Source organism: Siniperca chuatsi, linkage group LG22 (genome assembly GCF_020085105.1).
Source record: "Siniperca chuatsi isolate FFG_IHB_CAS linkage group LG22, ASM2008510v1, whole genome shotgun sequence".
NCBI lineage: Eukaryota > Metazoa > Chordata > Actinopteri > Centrarchiformes > Sinipercidae > Siniperca > Siniperca chuatsi.
The window spans coordinates 9,417,299-9,435,859 of record NC_058063.1 but is presented as its reverse complement, the minus strand read 5'-3'; the positions used below and the strand labels follow the sequence as shown (position 1 = coordinate 9,435,859).

Sequence of the window (18,561 nt, the reverse complement as noted above, 5' to 3'; positions counted from 1 at the left end):
GTCGACGAGTTCGGGCAAAGGACGGAAAACGAAACAGAAAGCAAGGGAGAGGAGACATAAAGGATGGAGGGAGTGTGAAAAAAAAAAGAATTGATGCAGTAAAGGGTTTATAACTGGGTTTGTAACTGGAGACAGACATGAGTCATGTAAGAGAGAAACAACGTAATTCAAAACTTCTCTAAACAGTGGTAGATAATGAAGATTCTAAAAGGAAACAATTAGGATGAGTGCCACTTTAAATGGTTATTTTAATTATTAATATTTTTAATATCAACACTGAGATCTCTGAAATATGCAAATGCACGTGGTGGACAAAATAACACTATCACCTTACAATATAATGCAATCCAACAACCCTGCAAGTCATACTCGCTTTGTTAAGATTTTAATGGAAAACCTCTGTTGAGACTCTGTGGGACTGACTCAATTTAACAGTCATTTCCAAGGATGTACAGCAGTTTCTAATGCTGTTAAGACAATATCCCATTAAGTGGTCACCAAGAGTCTACTTGATCCACTGTTTCTATTTGCTAATGCAGTTTGTGTTTACATATGTGGTTGTGTTGTTTGAGACCTTTTTCAGAACTATTATTATTACCTTTCAGAAGGCTTTTTGTAATTGTGACTCAAAATTCATTTCCTTTGTCATACAGTGTTTCTGAGATTTGTCTAAGCCTTGTTAATCACAATCACAAAGGCAGCGACAGCAGTGGGTCACATTAAGTTGAATACAAATTAGCGTTTTGTGTTAGCTTTAACAAAGGCCTGACAATCACCATTTTTGTGAGTTTTCAAGGTTACATAAGGTTGGAAAGAGGCCAGAGTCACTGCTTCATATCAGTTGCAAACACGACAAAATTATGCAATGTAGGAAAAAGTCTCAAAAATGATAATACCCGAGGCTGGTGTCAGTGTGAGACCTGAAAAAACCTGGAAAGAACTAACATGAATAAATGCATTTGCTTTTTTCTGGAACAATTCACTGGTCGTCTTCTTTCAGCCTGCTCAGCTGTTTTTCTTGTCGACAAAGCAAAGAATACTAAAGAACAGCTACATGTAGCTTGAAATGGAAACAAAATTGTCAAAGTATGAAGAATAAACTAGAATTGCCACCTAATGTTTGAAAAAGGATTTTAACAAAGTAACTGCACATATTATTTATTGCTAAATTATTTTGTTAAGTCATGCAAAGCCCATTGTACCTGAGGGGTAAGGGTGTACACACAGGCTGGGAGAGGATCAAAGTGTCATGTGCCGAGAGCTGAAAGGAAAAATTATATAAATGTTTATATAAGGATCTATACATAAAAAAAGATACACGTTAAAGTATGTTTTTGATTGACAAGATTGGCAATTATTAACAATATAAAGAGATAAAAGACATGTCACCTGGACTAATATTCTTGGCCTTTGAGGGGAAGGAAATGACACATTGTGCATGAAGTGCGAGATGTGCCTGTTGAGAGAAATATACAAAATGTCTTTGAAATCTTTTCAAACATATACAGCAAGTACATTCAACCTATTGTGAGCTTTGAGAGCTCTGTACGGTGTTTGCCCCCAACAAATTGTATAAAAATGTCAATATACTGAGTAGTAGATTCTTACTTTTCAATAGGCAGTGGGTGTGGGCCTGAGACGGAGAGCTTGTAGAGGAACATCAGGAACTTGCGGAAGGACTCAAAGAAGGGCCAGCGGGAGAGCAGGCAGATGCATTTGTTGGTGTTTACAGGCCGGTTGGGGATCATCTTCTTCTCCACCGTGGTGAGCAGGCCCAGCTGGATCTTCTGCTTCTCGCTCAACAGATCCACTGAATATGGCTCGTAGAACTGGATGGCTGATCCATACACCTGCAACCAGAGATGGACAAATTCCTTTTGTAATTTTTTTTTTTTTTTAAACTCACTGGCTTCGTAGCCAGTATAACCATGATAGAAATGTCATGAGGATGAGGTCTTTTTAGAAGAGTACATTAAATCTTCCTTTCATTAACAAAGGCTTTTCAACTGTAGCTCTCGTTTCTATTTCCATCACTAACAGCTCACTCTTGGCTGCTGCATCTTACCTTTTCACCAGAAGAGACGGTTAAGACAAACGTGGAGAAGACAGGCAGAGGATCACGTGTGTTTGGTGCCCAACACTCGATCTTGGCACCCATGGGCAAACAAAACAGAGGGACAGATTCTGACAGAGGAAAAGACTCATAGTCCTCTTCTGGGTAACGAAAGATGAGACCTGGAGAACAAAGGAAAACAAAAATGATAGTTATATACCCCAAGTGTTGTTATGATGTAGTAATGCAGTAGTCTTGAACAAGGCCAGGTACTATAGTAACTCAAACTTCTAGACAGGTTACAACTCTGGCTTTATTTCTCTGCAAAGATTAAACAAAAGAGGCTCTAAGAAAAGAGAGATCAGTATTTTTCAGTTTGGATGAAAAGTAGTAATCAGTCAGTATACTCTGGTTTCATTTTCAGGAAATAACTATTCTGCTCCTCAGTGTAACTTTTTGTTTGGTGAGATGCCGTTCTGACAAGACACACACATTCTTATTTCAACATGCGCATACAAAAAAACAAGCTTCAAACAATGGGCGTGGCAGGAAGTGCCGTTGTCTGAGATGAATAAACAGCTGCTTCACAGGAAAAAGGCCGGCCAAACAGATAAAGCAAGCATGTGTGTCTGCACGGGTGTGTGTGTGTGTGTGTGTGTGTGTGCGCACATTCATATAAACACTGATTGTACGTGTGTTGCACAATGAATTGTTCCAAAAGGCCAATGAGTTAAGGAAGCATTCAGTTGGTGAAAATGTCACACAACAGTTCAATAATGCCAGCTGCAATAAGCAGCAATAGCTATCTACAGCAAGATCACAGATATACACGGTTGGTGGCGCTCGCTTGAGCTTTGAGACAAAAAGGTGACAGAGGCTGATTTTGACAGCACACAAAGCCGCACCATTTCTTACTACACTGCATTTTTTCAATACATCACATCATTTAACAGTTGACTCAAGTTTAGACTCACTTCATCTCATGATAATGACTCAATATCTCCTAACTGTGACTTAGAACGTCACAATTTTGCTTACTTTACTCACTACTTTCATAATAATTACTCTTATCTAATGTGCAATGACAATCAAATCAAGGTAACTGCAGACCTCTGATGACATTGCTGTGAAATTCTAACACGGTAAGCCATCATAAAAATGTCTGACTTTTACTCACCAGCTTTGTAACTGATGGAATTGGACGCAGATACTGATTTCTTGTAACACAGGAACACATTGGAGCCCCACTGAAAGGTTTAAAACATAGATATTACAAATTTGTTCTCTGAGGACTGCAAAAGTGCTAGCTAAAAATCAGACTTACCATGCCACAATTGAGGTTCTTGTCCACCTTGCAAAAGGTATGTGGTGGGGTCTCGCCCTTGCTGGTGACAATGACGCAGATGTCTGTCACTGCAAGGGAGTTCTGAGGCTGGACGGGCGGTGCTCGGCGGAAAGTGATGAAGATGCGCTGCGAGGTGGCAGAGCTGTTGTTGACGTTGGCGCAGCGGCCGTACGGCGTGGCCTGGATGACCTCACAGCCCTGGATCAGTCGCTCCTTACCCTCATACAGCACACTGATGAACACAACAAACGACACATTTTGTGCCTCCATTAAGAATGAAGATGAGATTATGTACCAAAAAGGGACAGCGGAGAGAAATAAAGATGTAACTCGAGAACAAGTCCGTACAGCTGTCTTTAGGTCTTAAGGTTAAGGTTCAGAATGCCAAAGTGATCAAAATGGTGTGGAAATTAAGATGGCAGATAGCAGAGCAGTGCAAAGAGGTGGCATTGCAATGGAACACCAAAAACTAATCAGGAGTTTGAAACAGACAGCAAGAAGGAAAGAAAGAAGACGACTGTAAAATAGAAAAATATAGAAATTTCTGTGTGGCACACAAGAAAAACAACAACAGACACATCAAACAGTGGATGTTTTCTGCTGGTGTGGCTCCTGAATAATGAGCTAAACAGTCTGAAGCAAAGGCTTCCAGAGAATCCTTCAAAGCAGAATTACCAACAGGGTGAATTTTGCAAGGGAAAGATCACAACAATACTACTACCGTCTATCTCTAACTTATATTTCCATCTAAGAATGGGCTCCGATGTCATCGACTGTGCTGTTTTCAGTCACCACCAGGAATAACATAAATAAATAAATAAATAAATGTGAATCCTACACAATTGGTACAATCTAACTTCTTTACATCTTACAAGGGAGAAGTTAACTACAATATGAAGCCTAGGTAAGGAAAAATGAAAACTGTAATAAATGTAACCACAACACAAAGGAAGAAAAAAAAAAAAAAAAAAATTCAAGCTCTCCCTTTCACAGACTTTCCATTTGCTATTACCTGGGTTATGTGGAAGGAAACTTCAAGACTTCTTTAATTTCTCAAAAACTCAATTATAATTTATAACACTGGTGTACAAATCTGGCAAAAAAGAGTGCACTCCAATGCTGCCATATACACACATCAATCCACATTCAGACTGATTTAGGAAAAAGTGCATTCTTGAGAGACAATAAGCATAAGGCTGAACTGGGGCTGTATGGTGAGGATAATCTGGTTCAGTGTGTGGTCAGCACCACTGACTTTCTTCTTAAAGCTCTGGTTTCCCTTTGAGGCCTCGGTGAGAAGCCCGTCTTCAATGGGTGATGTGATTCAGACATATTTACCAGATGACTCATGCAAATCCCAGACAGTAAGGGAAACTTGAATATCAAGATTCTCATATCCGACTTAGCACAAAACAAACACTTTTGCTGCCAAAATGCTTTGCCCATTATCAGTCCTCAGGCTTCCTTATCACTCCTGCCGTAGAATATCACACAGCTAAAAGTTGCGAAAGTTGTGTTGGATTTATTTTGCATGACTGCAGGGCTTCTATGGTAGCATGCTCCATGTCCGCCCTTTCCATCTGGACAATGCAGTGTTGGGGGCCAAAAGCTGTGATTGATGCCCTCTTTAAACTAAGACACACACACACATTTTTTTATCTTGTGCAGGCTACAGGGCAGCCATCGCAGATATAATAGTCCCGAAACACTCCATTTATTCTGAAAAGAGTGCAGGACGAACCTAAAGAGGCCAGGAGGACAGTTGGCAGCAAATTCTCATTTAGGCAACAAAAACAGTCCTAATGGGCACAGTGAGTCGTGACGCTGCGGAGCCCCGGGCTGGGAGCGTTGGCTTCACTGACAGCAGAGGTGGCAGAAGGAAGAATGAATGATTTACAGGTTGCTAGTTTTTCATTTATTCTTTGCGGTGGATGAAGACTTGCAGGTGGAACAGATAAGAAAGGGAAGTGTTGCAACATGGCCAAAAATATTTACTGGCCTTCTGTGTTGTAGCTCAACCAAAACAGAACCATCAGGAGGTGAACCAATGCTATACAATACACCTACTTATGGCTTTTTTTTTTATTAAAACACACTATCATATCACTTATTAATAATAGACCACAAAGTCATGAATTTTACATTAGGAGTCTCTTAATATCATCTCTGTTTGCAACAACACAGAAAGGAAGCTTGTGAAATCTGTTATTCAGTCTCATTAAACTGCATGACTGATTTGGTGCTTCAACTAATGAAAAAAGCGAACTATAAAGCCGCTTGACAATGCGAATCCTTGAATACAAGTTTGCTTCTATTTTCTCCACCCCATATGTCTGTTAACAGGATTGCTCACTCTCTTAAAGGAAACAAGACCTGACATACGATCTTCTGTTTATGCTCAGAGCACAATCAGCTGCAGGGTTTCATGTGGCTTTTTATGTACTTCTAGGGTTTAAAGCTACATTTAGCAGAAGGGAATCACATCAACAACACATGAAATGAACCAAATTCATCACAGAGCAAGCAGAGCGCAGTCAGTGTGTTGCAATCTTTATACAGCAACACAAGTTTTAATGAAAGACCTGAATTTGTGGGGGAATCTTTCAGAGAGTGAGCAGAGTGCCGTCTCTTGTAACCAGAAACTCCTGTTTGTTAGTGGGGGACACAAATAGGCTTTAGACAAAAACTAAGGTGTGTGGAGACCTGAAATGCCTCAGGCGGCTGCATCATCACTGAGGCTTTACTGCAGTGATATTGTTTCATTCAGGACAGACGAGTTAACGGATATAAAGCACTGGTGATGAAATGTAGGTAACATGTTTGGCTCCTCTGTAAATAAGTAAGGACAGTGATAGCTTTAGGCTTACTGGACTGGATTAAGTCAATCATAATGAGTTCCCTCTTTTAACATAATAGAAGGAAGCAGGAAAATTGTATCAGTGGATAGGAGCCAAGAGGTGTGGCTGAGAGGGAGAACCCTATGACGCAACAGGGGCGAGTGAATGAAGTAGTCAACACACCTACTTCCTTCCACCTCTGAAAACATGTTTTTTCATGCCATCAAAGTTACATTAAATAGGGGACACAAAATATTAGAAAAACCTTTCACTATAATACATAATATAATATATTACTATAAACTTTACAAAAGGTAGGAGGCAAGGGTCCCAGTAAGCCATGACAGTGTGACAACTAAATGAAATTCAGCCATTATTTTGCAGGTGAAATTCTGTCGACATGCTAGCTAGTGATTAGCCTTGCTGCAAGACGCTTTGGGCATCTTTAATGATATCTGTAACTGCTGCGGATCGACCGGCTAGATTAAAGCTAAATCCAGTGTTAGCTAACTGACGAACTATATTATAACGTCATCAGTTTACAAACTTCTGCTGTCCTAATGAACAATTAGAACCTGTAATCACAAACAAAGTATAAATTGGTTATTGAAGTTTTTGTTTTACTCATATGAAGCGTTTGGTCTCGTGCAATGCATAACAGTGGAACTGAAGCCACTTATAATGAGTCCCTTGCTGTTGCAAGCACATTTACATTCCAGATTACAAACACTGACATAAACAAACTGCTGACTCACCCAATGTCAATGAGAGGAGGCTTCCCTCGACTCCTCTTGTAGCACAGAAACAGCTCGGGGCTCTTAAGACTGCCATGATTAAGGTTGGCTGGTTGGCCGCTGTAGGTACTGTCGATGCAAGTGAAGCCCTCGGGCACGGTTTCCCCTGCCGACCTGTTAATGACAGCCAAGTCAGTGATGGGTGCTTTGGGCCCGCTGGACTTTGTCTCCGACAGGTCCTGCTCCAGGGGCGTGGACTTGTCTGTCAGCCCGGCCACCACAAAGTAGTCGGTCACACGGTGACCCTTGTCCTCGATCATGGCTGGGTGTACCTGGAAGTAAGAAAATAGAGATATGAGTTTAATTTGGAATGACATTTATAACTGAGAGTAAATTTGTTTGCCTATTAGACAATAAACCCTCCGGTACCATGTTCGTAGAACACTTTAAAGTATTCTCTTCTCTGCTGTGGTTAAAACGTCTTGCAAAGCAAAGTCTATTACCTAACACTTGCTAAAGATACTGTATTTTGGCTATAGCCAATGAGAACACTGCATGTTACTGAAAGCAAAGTTCTTACATCTCGTGTTTGGACAGTGGGATGGATTACACATGCAAGCATACACAGAATGCTAAGTAATACTGTGGCCAAGGCAATAAAAGGATCCTTTAAGACTGCTGCACCACATCGAAGCAAACAAACTGGGGAAAACACAAGGGGCAATGAAGGGACTGGATTTGTTGACATTCACAAACACTCTTGTCATTGTATATCACCGCACCGCTCCAATTATGTTGAGAGAGTTAACGGCTACAGAGAGCCAAGGGAGAGCAGCCGGGCCCAGAGGAATGCTCAGAAATGCCACTGAGAGTGTAAATCAAGCACACTAAAGTCAATAAAACATTTGATATGGTCGAAATATGGTCGCAAATTTGACTTGAGTGACAAAATATATGAAAAGCGACATCCAGTTTAACAGTTGGAGCAGCCAAAACGTGTCATGTTTTTATTTATTTGTGAGAACTTTTGAAGTAAAAGTTTGAGTTTCTGTTTTCTAGTTAATGTTTGAGTCATTATTTCCTTTAATCAGCGTATCACAAATGCTTGGGAAATTGAGCTCTTATTTGTGGAATAAAGACGCCCAGTTTTCACAAGAAATGTCAGGGCACTTTTTAAGTATGTAATAAGGGAGATGCAGTGTATTTGAAAACTGCTGCTCATCATTTACCTACAGTATATTATGGTGCAAAAACATTGTGTTCCTGTGCCAAAGAAAAGCACTTGACTTATCAAACCTGGCCAAAAACAAGAGCAATTAGTTGTCTAGGAAGAAAGAGAAACTTAAAGCAAAAACCTCCACGTCGCCTTCAAAGAGCTGTTAGGATCTACACAGGAAGTTCAGTTTTTCCAGTGGTGAGTCAGCTGTGGCAGGAGGGGGAAAAAAAGAAGCCTCTTTGTATGGCCACAGCGAGCACAGACAGCACTGGACTTCATGATGCAGATTAATACTGTCCATTGTAGTTTTTTCATTTCTATTCTGGACCAATCAATACGATAACAATGTTTTGCATCAATGTGAAGCCACAGTTCAGGCATTTTGAAAGGAAAAAGGTAGAGAAAATCTACAAGCGGTTGGTCTATCTGTGTGCAGGAGACAGGAGTGCATGCTAGCGTCTACTAGCTGCAATACAGTGCAGGACATCCGTTGGCTTGTGCTGTGGAAGGAGTGGCTGGAGGCACGCTGACCTGCCTGGGAGGAAAATGATTCAGCCACAGCAAGACAGCAAACAGCTGACACACTTTCCACACAAAACAAAAACCTTTTCCAGACTTTGAGCCTACTTTTTGATTTCCATCAACTATACAGCATGCAGTCTTGGGACAACAATGGCTTGATATGTGTGAAAAACAGTCTTAATAAAGTTTCATTCTTTTGACTAGTATATGAACCCTTATCTCATTGAATAGTAAATGCAGCACTGCGTTTGAGCTATAAACTTGGCATTTTGCCCATGTGAACATGCCAAAATGGATTTGTTTCAAGTATGCTGCCAGCCTTATAGTCCAGGTAGCTTTGAAGAACTGTAGCTGGATATTTGCCCAGAATATGGCCCATTTATTCATTACTCTTTAAAACAATGTCAGGAAAACACTCAAATCAAAGAGCCTTGAGCAGCAAAAGCAGTACAGGTTTTATGTCATATCCAAGCAGAGACCGAATGACTTCAACTTTCCACAAACAAAGACGGCAATAAAAGTGAATCAATGAAGATGGGATGGATTACCAGCTCACTCCCACAATTCTTCAGGGTCAGCTGTTGAAGTAATGCAGGATGGAAAAGCTCAGATGAGTATGCATGAGATCTCACAGGGAGGCAAGGAAGAGAAACAAAACAGGATCAGCACTGCATTTTGCATACTCATATTTTACTTCTTAAATGGAGACCACCCCTATGAATTCCCCTTTTCAGTATTTTCCTTCCAACGTTTACTCATTCTGAAGAATGTCACTGAAACGTATGTCCTTATTTTTTCTTGTAAATAAAAGTCGTAAAAGCCCAAATGATTCCAGATGTGGCTTTTCGCAACACAATAAATAATGTCTGTCCAACCCCTTTAAAAACCAAGATTGTTTTGACTGGAGCCCCAGCTCTTATTTTATGATGATGCACAACAACAATCAAGAGCTGTGTTAAGACTTATTGCTCTGAAAAGATTTACTGCACTGTATCCATGGTTACATCTCACTGGTCAAAACCCTATTCAAAAGCAAACTGCTGTTTTCAGACTATATTTGCTTTATAACAAACCACACTATTAAATATGTTCTCACCAAAGACTGGCCAGTAAATGTACTCTTGTGGTTTGCCCAGCGACTGGATGGTCTTCCTGTATGTGTGGGTGAATTAATGTCTGTTTATAACTAAAATAAACTCTGATTTTCCTCACAAAACTGAAAACCTGTTTATTATACTATTTCCTTAGAGTATTATATGATATCAAAATCAGTATGAAATCACTAAATGATTCATGTATGTGGGTCTTGGTGGTTGTTAAGTGCAGATGTCATGCATGGAATATTGCCCACCACTTACATTACCGCAAATAGAGAAGCCCACAAACCACAGCAAGAGCTCCAATCTGTGTGTAAGTATGACATCTAACTGGAAGGGAGTTCCAACTTCTAATACATCTGTTCCACGAAGGACCTACATTAAGTGTTCCTCTTTTACATCAAAAGTGATGACCTGTAATATCCCCATGTCAGGTTTCGTACACATGACGTGGGTATGGGTGAGGCAGTGCGTCACAAATGGGCAGCTGCAATGCATTACACCTGTTTCTAATAATATCTGTTCTTATTTTTCTTCTTATTTTCTTTAATACAGTGGGATTTCAGTCTCTGATTCAAATGTTAAAGTCACACAGATGAGCTGAACCAGTAGCATATATGCTAACAGAATACTGAATGAGATTAACTGATTCTGTTTAGCCACTTGGCGGCAGTAGAACAAGCTGTAAGCACAACATTGACATATCACCTTTAAAGTTGATATGGTGAACTTGTTAGCAAACAGTTGCTTGTTTACACATCTAGCAGACATGTTGCAATATTAGCATTCATTTGGGGTCGTGCTTCTTCCCACATGACAAACGTAAGACCAGTATTCACTCTCCTTTTAGCTCCGTTTTTGGTCTCCACCAACTCCTGAGGGAAAAATTTGGCTCTTTAGCTGCTAAATGCTATTCAATATGTATATTCACCAACTAGTTGCTAACTTTGTCTACTGTTTGCTGCTGGGCAGCAAAAAAATTGATCTTTTCTTAATTTAACAACTCTGTTTTGCAAGAGTCTACTCTGCTGAGTAACATGCCCATTTTAACCTTTGTCACAAACATTAGTCTCCACAATTCATCTGCTCTGAAATGACAATGCTGTTATAAAAACATCAAGGCTGTGAGTCATACAGCTTCCTGACAGCATGGGCACAGATCACCATGAAGTGTCACAGCAGGGAACAAAGCAAAAAATATTTTTTTTACAAGAAAAACAAGCAGATCTGTTCAGTCCTGATTGGGCTTTGAATGCTGCCCTATGAATGTTCACCATGCTGGTGAATCAACATGTACTTCACAGAGAACATTAAACACTACATCAACCTCCCAAAATCTGATACTGACTTTTCTCTGATATTAATTGGGATTAGACTTGTTTTTATGCGATTAGATTATTTAGTTGTTGTTGTTTTTTTTCAAAAAACAGCTCATTTATTTGAAATTCTGCACTGACCCAGAAACTAGGCTACCTGAATACCACTCACAGTCACACATACTGTAGCTGCTGTTATCTTCCACACATGCACAACCACAGACAACTGCTTTCATATAAAAACCTAACCTCAGAACAAAATCATCAGCCTTTTTCTGTAGACAGAAGCATTACTTAAATGTGCATTTTCACTTCAGTTCTGTCAGTATGAGGATCATTCTGATTGTGCGGGGCCGTGCATCACATGTAGGGTATCAGCAGGCTGTTTTACCAAGGCATTTGACACAATGATATTTCAGGGACTTTCCAATGAACACCAAAAAGAAATGTAATGCTGTCATATTATTTCCTGTTCTAATTAAAAACTGGGGTGGATGGGAGCAATGCAAGGTGGTTATGTGTTGTGGAAAGGTTACCATTACAAGTTAGATTAGTCTGTCATAGTCTGTCAATAAAGAGGGAATGACAGCAAAGGCAGCCAATGAAACTGAATATATATATATATATATATATATATATATATATATATATATATATATATATATATATATATAGTGCTGATATCTGCAATATTCTGGCCTACCATCAGGTCACAATTTACTACCACTGATACTGAAATGAGTAATTATGTTTCCCTGCGTGGCCAAATAGACACTGTTAGGTGTGTACACAACTGTGGCCACACTCTTAATGCTGGAACCATTTGTGACAGTCCCCTCTGCCTCCACCCCACACCACCACAACCATACAAATATCTCTTTGTGACAGCCCATGATAGACAAACATTGGAGCTGCCATGGAAACCCAGCCCTAACAATGCCAGGCTGCGCGACCCTGAGCTGCGACTAGTGTTACTCTAGCTGAGGAAATTGATCTCCAAGTCTTTCAAGGGTACTTTTAGTATAGCTGACATGTTTTCTGTAGTCAGCCACGTCAAAATACAGTCCAGCCTCTCAGTTTTAGATGTATAATGGCAGAGAAGGGTTGTTTCATTGTCCATTTTTATGTCCGGCGAGCAAATAAAACATGGTAGCGGCCATAAACGGCAATGGTGTTGACAGGGGATTAGTCTAAAAGCTTTCAAGCTATAGTAAACAGAAGTGGACATAAAAAATTTTCTGCCCTTCTTGTTCTGCACTTGTGACGGCAAGCAGGGTAGGAAAAAAAACATTCAGGAAAACTTTTAAACCTCGAGGCAAAAACTTCGAAGCTTCTTGAGCCAAGTGGTAAAATGAGTCAAGAAGCTTCACAGCTTCAATGAGTCAAACTGAATGACAAACTGGTCCACAAAATTTCCACTGTATTAATGTCTTGTGTTGTAACTTGAGCCCCTGCCTCTAAAACGTTGTGCTTTGCCCCTCCCTTCCCATGTGAAAACCTGTTCCTCTGTTACTCCTGAGCCCCGTGATCGAGTGTCACACGCTTTATCTGGGCTGCACTCAGGGAGTGGGGTCACCACGAACCATGACAAAAAATACTATGCAGCTTTAGAGGGCACGTATTCTGACCGCTTGCTCTGAAACTGGTTTGTGCCTTCCTTGTATGAATCCTTAAAGCTTAGGCCTTAGATTAAGTCTCCAGTACACTTTCAGTTTTATTGTATAATACACACAGTTTATTCTATTTTTTAATTAGCTCAAATTAGGTTTGGCCAGTACAATATATACACAGTACAGTACAGCTGCAATGATTAGTCGATTTATCAATTGAAAGAAAATGAATCTGTAAATATTTTGATAATAGATTTATGGTAAGGAATTTTTTTAAGCAAAAATAATAATTTCAAGTTGTGTAAAACTTTTTTCATTAAAAAAACAACACAATTTTAGAGCATGTTTACCAACACTGCCCTGCCAAATGACAGCATTTCCTAACTTACCCTGAAAATAACAACATATGGCATGACTAGTTGACCATGCAATACGCCTGTGAATAAAGGGAGTGAAAGCCAAGCAAAAACAGTCAACGATTCAAACCGTTAATGCAACTGAATTTATGCCAGCAATGCATAACAGGTTTTGCCAGTCAGGCCTCAACAATGAGATGGGACCACTCCTCGCTTTTTAATTCTTGAATATTTCTCTTGTCTGGTCTTGATGTCTTACCACGATGAGAGCGCTACAGACGCTCCAACTGGCTAACACTCATTACAAATGACTTGAACGGTGGTCTTAAAAATCACCTATCAGAAACATTCATTAAATATTTTAGACAAATAAAGCTATTCAGACCAAGCACCATTGCTGCTTGATTTCTAACACATGGGCATCTGGGGTAGTCTATAGTCCTTCATCCCCACACGGACTAGAGGTGGTGCAGCTGATGGCAGCAGGACTTCAGATCCAGTTAAGCAGAAATTGACTTTGGGCGGCTAGCAAGAGTTATTTTGTAAATGAAAAAATATTCAGTTAAGACTTTTGGAGGCTAGATGGATTGGCAGTGACATCTTGTTAGCCATTATTACCAGTTGTGGCAAAGAAATATACAAATACTTGTACATAATATCTAATATTTCAAGATGCTCTGTGATCATTTAGAGAGGCATGCAGGCGAGGGAGACCTATTAGTTTTTTTTAAGATAAGACAACACAATTTTGGAAGGTGTAATGGAATACAACATGATGTAATGAATCACTGCCTCCAGTACAATAGCCTATTGTTTTTTAAAATCAGTAATTAGTAGCACAGAGGAATATATTAACATTTCAGATTAGCAAATCCAACCGAGAAAGTAACATGAGTAACATTTATCAACTGAGGCAAATCTGTGGGTTTAAGAGTATCTTATGTTTGAGATATTAAAAATGTTATGTTTGTAAAAAAAAAAGAAAAAAGAACCAACTGGAGATTAAAATAAAATCTGTCATCACTCTTTATCTAAAATCTAAAATTAAAAAAAGTTCTAAAATCCTGAGTGGATCATTCCTCGAGGCCCCTTATTTCCCTGCACTGGAATGTCTTGTTCAGTGGCACTGGTCTTAACTTGCCAAAGGTAGGCTATGCAGCCCAACAACCCCTGAGGGCAGAGGAAAACGCTCTAGCTGCCATAAATAAAACCGGGGAGGTCCTACTCCTCACATGCGTGTGTACCAAACTTGATGTTTGCTCACTTTTAGCACTTGTCTGGTGTTAATGGCATTTACCTGGGCAGCCCCTTCATTTCCAAGGTACTAAACTGAAAGCTAAGAGGGACAGAAAGATGAAGAGAATGAGGCCGAGACAGACATAGAAACAGATTTCTCCATTTAAGTATACAGAGTGGATCCCCTTACTCCATCCCCCCATGGTCTGGCCCACAATGATCTCATCCCTTTCACACAAAAGAGCCTGGAGGCTTGTTCCCCAGGGGTGAAAGAGCCTGCCTGCGTGTGCGCGCATGCACAAGTCTGTGGTGTTTGTGTGTGTAATGCTGGACAACAGACAGTGCTGTGTCTGTCTCAGTTATTTCAGCAGGAGCCCTGCCACGCAGAGCCACTCACAGCTTGTTTGAAACAGCAGTTGAGCATGACACACATAACTGTCATGTACTGTACCTTGGACAAATAAGAATAAAAAGCAATGTTGTAAGTGTGTACAGATGCAGTAGTTATGCTAGGGAGCAGGCGTACCCTTGGTTATAAATAGCAGGACAGGCTGATGCTTCACACCAACCCCTCTATTGTGACAAGTGTACATATATGTGAGCTTCTGTGCAAGTGCTACTTATTCATCTTCATGCAACGCGGCTGCTGAACTGCACTTAAAATCATTCCTGAAAGCTCAGCTATGCCTACTGACACAAAAATGTGTAAATGAAAAGGTTATTTTATTTCAGCTGCAATAGCCTGCGACACATTACCCTCTCAGCTCCAGTGGCAGCCGCTGAGCCACGGTGCGTCAGCTTCTGCAGCACCAGTGTCCGCCTCAAGTGCCGCTCTGTAGCTCTGGGCTTTGGAGGATCTGAAGAGCAAAGTGGCCCTCCCTGCCACCTGTCATCACAGAATGCTGTCGGCAGTGAAGGCCAGACTGTGTATAAAAGGTGCCAATGAGGTGACGAAACCTCCATTTTACAAGGCGATGACCACAGAAAAGCGTGGGTTTGAGAGGTGATGAACACAAATTAAAGCCAGTTGAGTTGCTGTCTGATTGAATTCATATGGTGCAGGCTACAGTATGCGTGCTCATAGTTTGCTGTTAAACTGCGGTCTGTAAAATATCTCACCCTGCTAATTCATCTTAACAGTGTGTTGAGATGAGACCCTTCAGTTTAGGATACAGAAAAAATAAGAAGAAACTGACTCTCTTGTTAATGCTGACAAAAATATGCTCAACTGCACTTGATAAAGGCCGGAAATATATTTGACTGTTTAATATTTGCTGATCAGAGTTTGTGAGAGGTGGAGCATTCGCAGTCTATCAGCTTTTTGGCTTCAGATAAGCCTGTGTGATAGCCTGGCACTATCATATATGCTAACAACGTCTCTCCCTCGCTCTGCACGGTCAGAACAAAGCAAGAGACCGACGGTTGAACTCTGTTCCTCACTTGTGTTTGTTTAACCCTGGCAGCTGTTTTTTTTTTTATACAGGCAATACGTAAACTCAGATTTAATTTAGGGACTGACGACAGCCATCAACACACTTCTCAGAATAAGTATCTGACTGCCAAATCACACTGATAACAGATAGTGTGTGTTGTCATTTCTACGGGCTATTACATTTTGTTCCTTTGGGCATAGGCTGCCCTGCTTGAATTTTCTAAGCTCTAATTGAGCATAACATGGCTGTCATGGTGCTGAAATACTGTCCTGATATTTGCAAGGTGTAACTTTACAAAAAAAAGTTCACATAAAAAAGAGGAATAATCAATAAGACTTATATACTACGGCTGCAACAAGTTATTTTTAATCAATGAATATATCAGTTTTCAATGAAAATAATTACATTTGTATTGCTTAAAAAGGTAGTGTGCGGAGATTTCAGAAAACCCTTGTTATTTATGACACCGATGGCAGTTAAGTGAACTGCAGTCAGCATCCTGTTGCTCGCACTCGCACTCCGTGGGAGCGAGCTAGCATCCTGGGCATTGGCCAAAGCAGTGAACACGGCCAAACTGGGACCGAATACAGCCCAGAGACCGACGGAGGCCAGTTTGATGACAGGGAATAAAGTACTGAGGTGATTTACAGCGGGTTCTGACCAGGACTTTGACTCCAGGGTCGACAAAGACACGGCAGGTTCAGGAGGGGACAGGAGAGGCGGACAGGAGAGTAATTTTTTTCACATTTTAGAAGCTGGAACCAGCAAATGTTTGATATTTTTACTTGATACATAATTATCAAAACTCTCCTTCATTAACTAACAGTTTCAGCGCTATAACAGACATACACTAAAGCCTAACACAGAAGGCTCACCCAAACCGCCTGTTCCCCTCTAGTATTTTATCTCTGTAAATCTTTGTCAATCCAGCAGCAATCGGCACTGGATCCTTGTTTAATGTTTTGTCAAGATAACATCAAAGCAACCGGTAGCAACCAGTGGCTAGGAGCAATCAGGGGAGAGGTCGCACAAATCCTGATAACTGAAGCTGAAAATTTCCACTTTTTCTTCCTGACTCACTGTGGGTCTGTAGTTACACTCTACAAAGACCTGAGCATGTGATTTAAGAGGCAGGTGTGCTTTCAAGAGAAAGTAACACACTAAGTGTTTGCCAAACAGTGTCAAAAACAACTGTAGGTCATACCCATGACATGACACGAAGGTTAGACAAGGACAGTGACAAAGAATTCAAATATAGTCAAATTATTGCTGAAAAATTTGACTTTCTACAGTTAAAAACAACCCGAGTAGGTTAGACGATGAGAGGCAGCTCAGAGCAGTAAGGCTAGGCTCAGCAGAAACGTCACAAGACTGGCTCCCTCCTGGAGCGTGACAGCCAGCGGACAGAGAGCATTCTTTCCACTCTAAGGAGAAGGGAGAGAGGGCAAACTCATTGCCCTTACTGACTAGCTGGGTCTATGCTAGCTCAGAACCAGGCCTAACGACCAACGACGACAAACACTACTGTCAAGTCACACCAAAGTACAAGGGTCAGAGGAAGGAAATAGGTTACCTGAGAGGGTTTCTGGATGAATTACAAGATCCTTGTTGTTCCTCTTTGGCTAGAAACAACTATCTGGAGTTAATATGTCTTAAGACATGCAAACAGGCAGCTTAACAAAATGCGCTGAAGTGTTTCATGTAAGTATTGGCTCAGCAAGCCCAAGAGCTTGCATTGTCAGTAGTCTCGGGATAACATCTGCAGTTATTTCTGGCTAATTAAGTAGAGACAAACATTTGTAGCAGTAATAGCAATGGTGAGGAAGAGGATCAGGGTTGCTGAAGTGTCCTTGAGCCAGTCAATGACTCCCTACCAGCTCTGGGGATGCTAATGTGTTGTTGACGATGACTTCAGCCATCTTTATGGAGGAAGACTTCCTTCGCACAAGTAACAAAACATAAATAGTTAATAATTATAACTAGAAAAGACTAAATTTGTGTGTGACAATGCACATAGCTGAAATGCTTAAGCAGTTGAAGTTGTAGTTGAAGTGTCAGTTCAAATACAACAACTGAAACTTGAAATAGCTATTAAAATGGAAGAACTGAAAGCAGTTAATGTTTCAGTGGAACTTCAAGCTCTGAAAGGAGTTGAAATGTCAGTCAAAGTGTGGGTAATGAATTGACTAGGACGTGTCAGTTGAAGTGAGAGACCTGAAAGAAATTAGTGCCAGTTTAAGTGTAAACTGAAAGACGATGTAAAGTGTTGGCTGACGTGCAAGCACTGAAAACCGTTGGGAATGAATTGTGTACGAACAGGGGAAGATGTGGGAGTTACAAGAGCTGAAGAAGTTTTTTTGTTGTTCAAAGATGAAGACCTTGAAGTGTCAGCCAAAATATAAGCACTGAATGAAGTTGAAGTGTCAATTTAAGTGTAAGCACTGCTTTTCTGCTGCTGAAAAGATTCAGTGGAACTACTTAGCTCTGAAAGGAATTGAAATGTCACTCAAAGACACATTTGTTGCTCTTGGGAAACACTCCTCTCACTGTCCGACAGAATGAATTACTGGCTTTTTTCACACTCCTCAAAATCTTATTTGAATATTGCTTAAGCAACCAGAGTCCTTCCACAGCCTGTTGCTGCTCCCTGGTCCAATGTACTTCCTTTCCTTGGTCACCTGACAGAGCCTTTGGATGACCAGCGGCGGTGACAAAGTGCAAGTTCAATGTACACAAAGCCACAGTGCAGCCATGACCTATTTTATACCGGCTGCCTGTAGCAGTTAGTAGGAGGCAACATTCACTC

At 40.6% G+C, this 18,561-nt stretch overlaps 1 protein-coding gene across 2 annotated transcripts in view; it reads right to left on the bottom strand.

Annotated features, from left to right (window-relative positions):
* dennd4c (DENN/MADD domain containing 4C) overlaps positions 1-18,561 on the bottom strand; it is a 31,935-nt gene that overhangs the window by 11,942 nt on the left and 1,432 nt on the right. For both annotated transcript variants that reach the window (XM_044183718.1, XM_044183719.1), the window contains exons 2-8: positions 6,991-7,301; positions 3,378-3,630; positions 3,231-3,300; positions 2,066-2,235; positions 1,609-1,850; positions 1,390-1,456; positions 1,203-1,261 (exon numbers count right to left, since the gene is read on the bottom strand). In XM_044183718.1, the coding sequence (XP_044039653.1) occupies positions 1,203-1,261; positions 1,390-1,456; positions 1,609-1,850; positions 2,066-2,235; positions 3,231-3,300; positions 3,378-3,630; positions 6,991-7,289 (1,160 nt within the window). In that variant the 5' untranslated portion in view covers positions 7,290-7,301. The remainder of the gene's footprint in view (positions 1-1,202; positions 1,262-1,389; positions 1,457-1,608; positions 1,851-2,065; positions 2,236-3,230; positions 3,301-3,377; positions 3,631-6,990; positions 7,302-18,561) is intronic.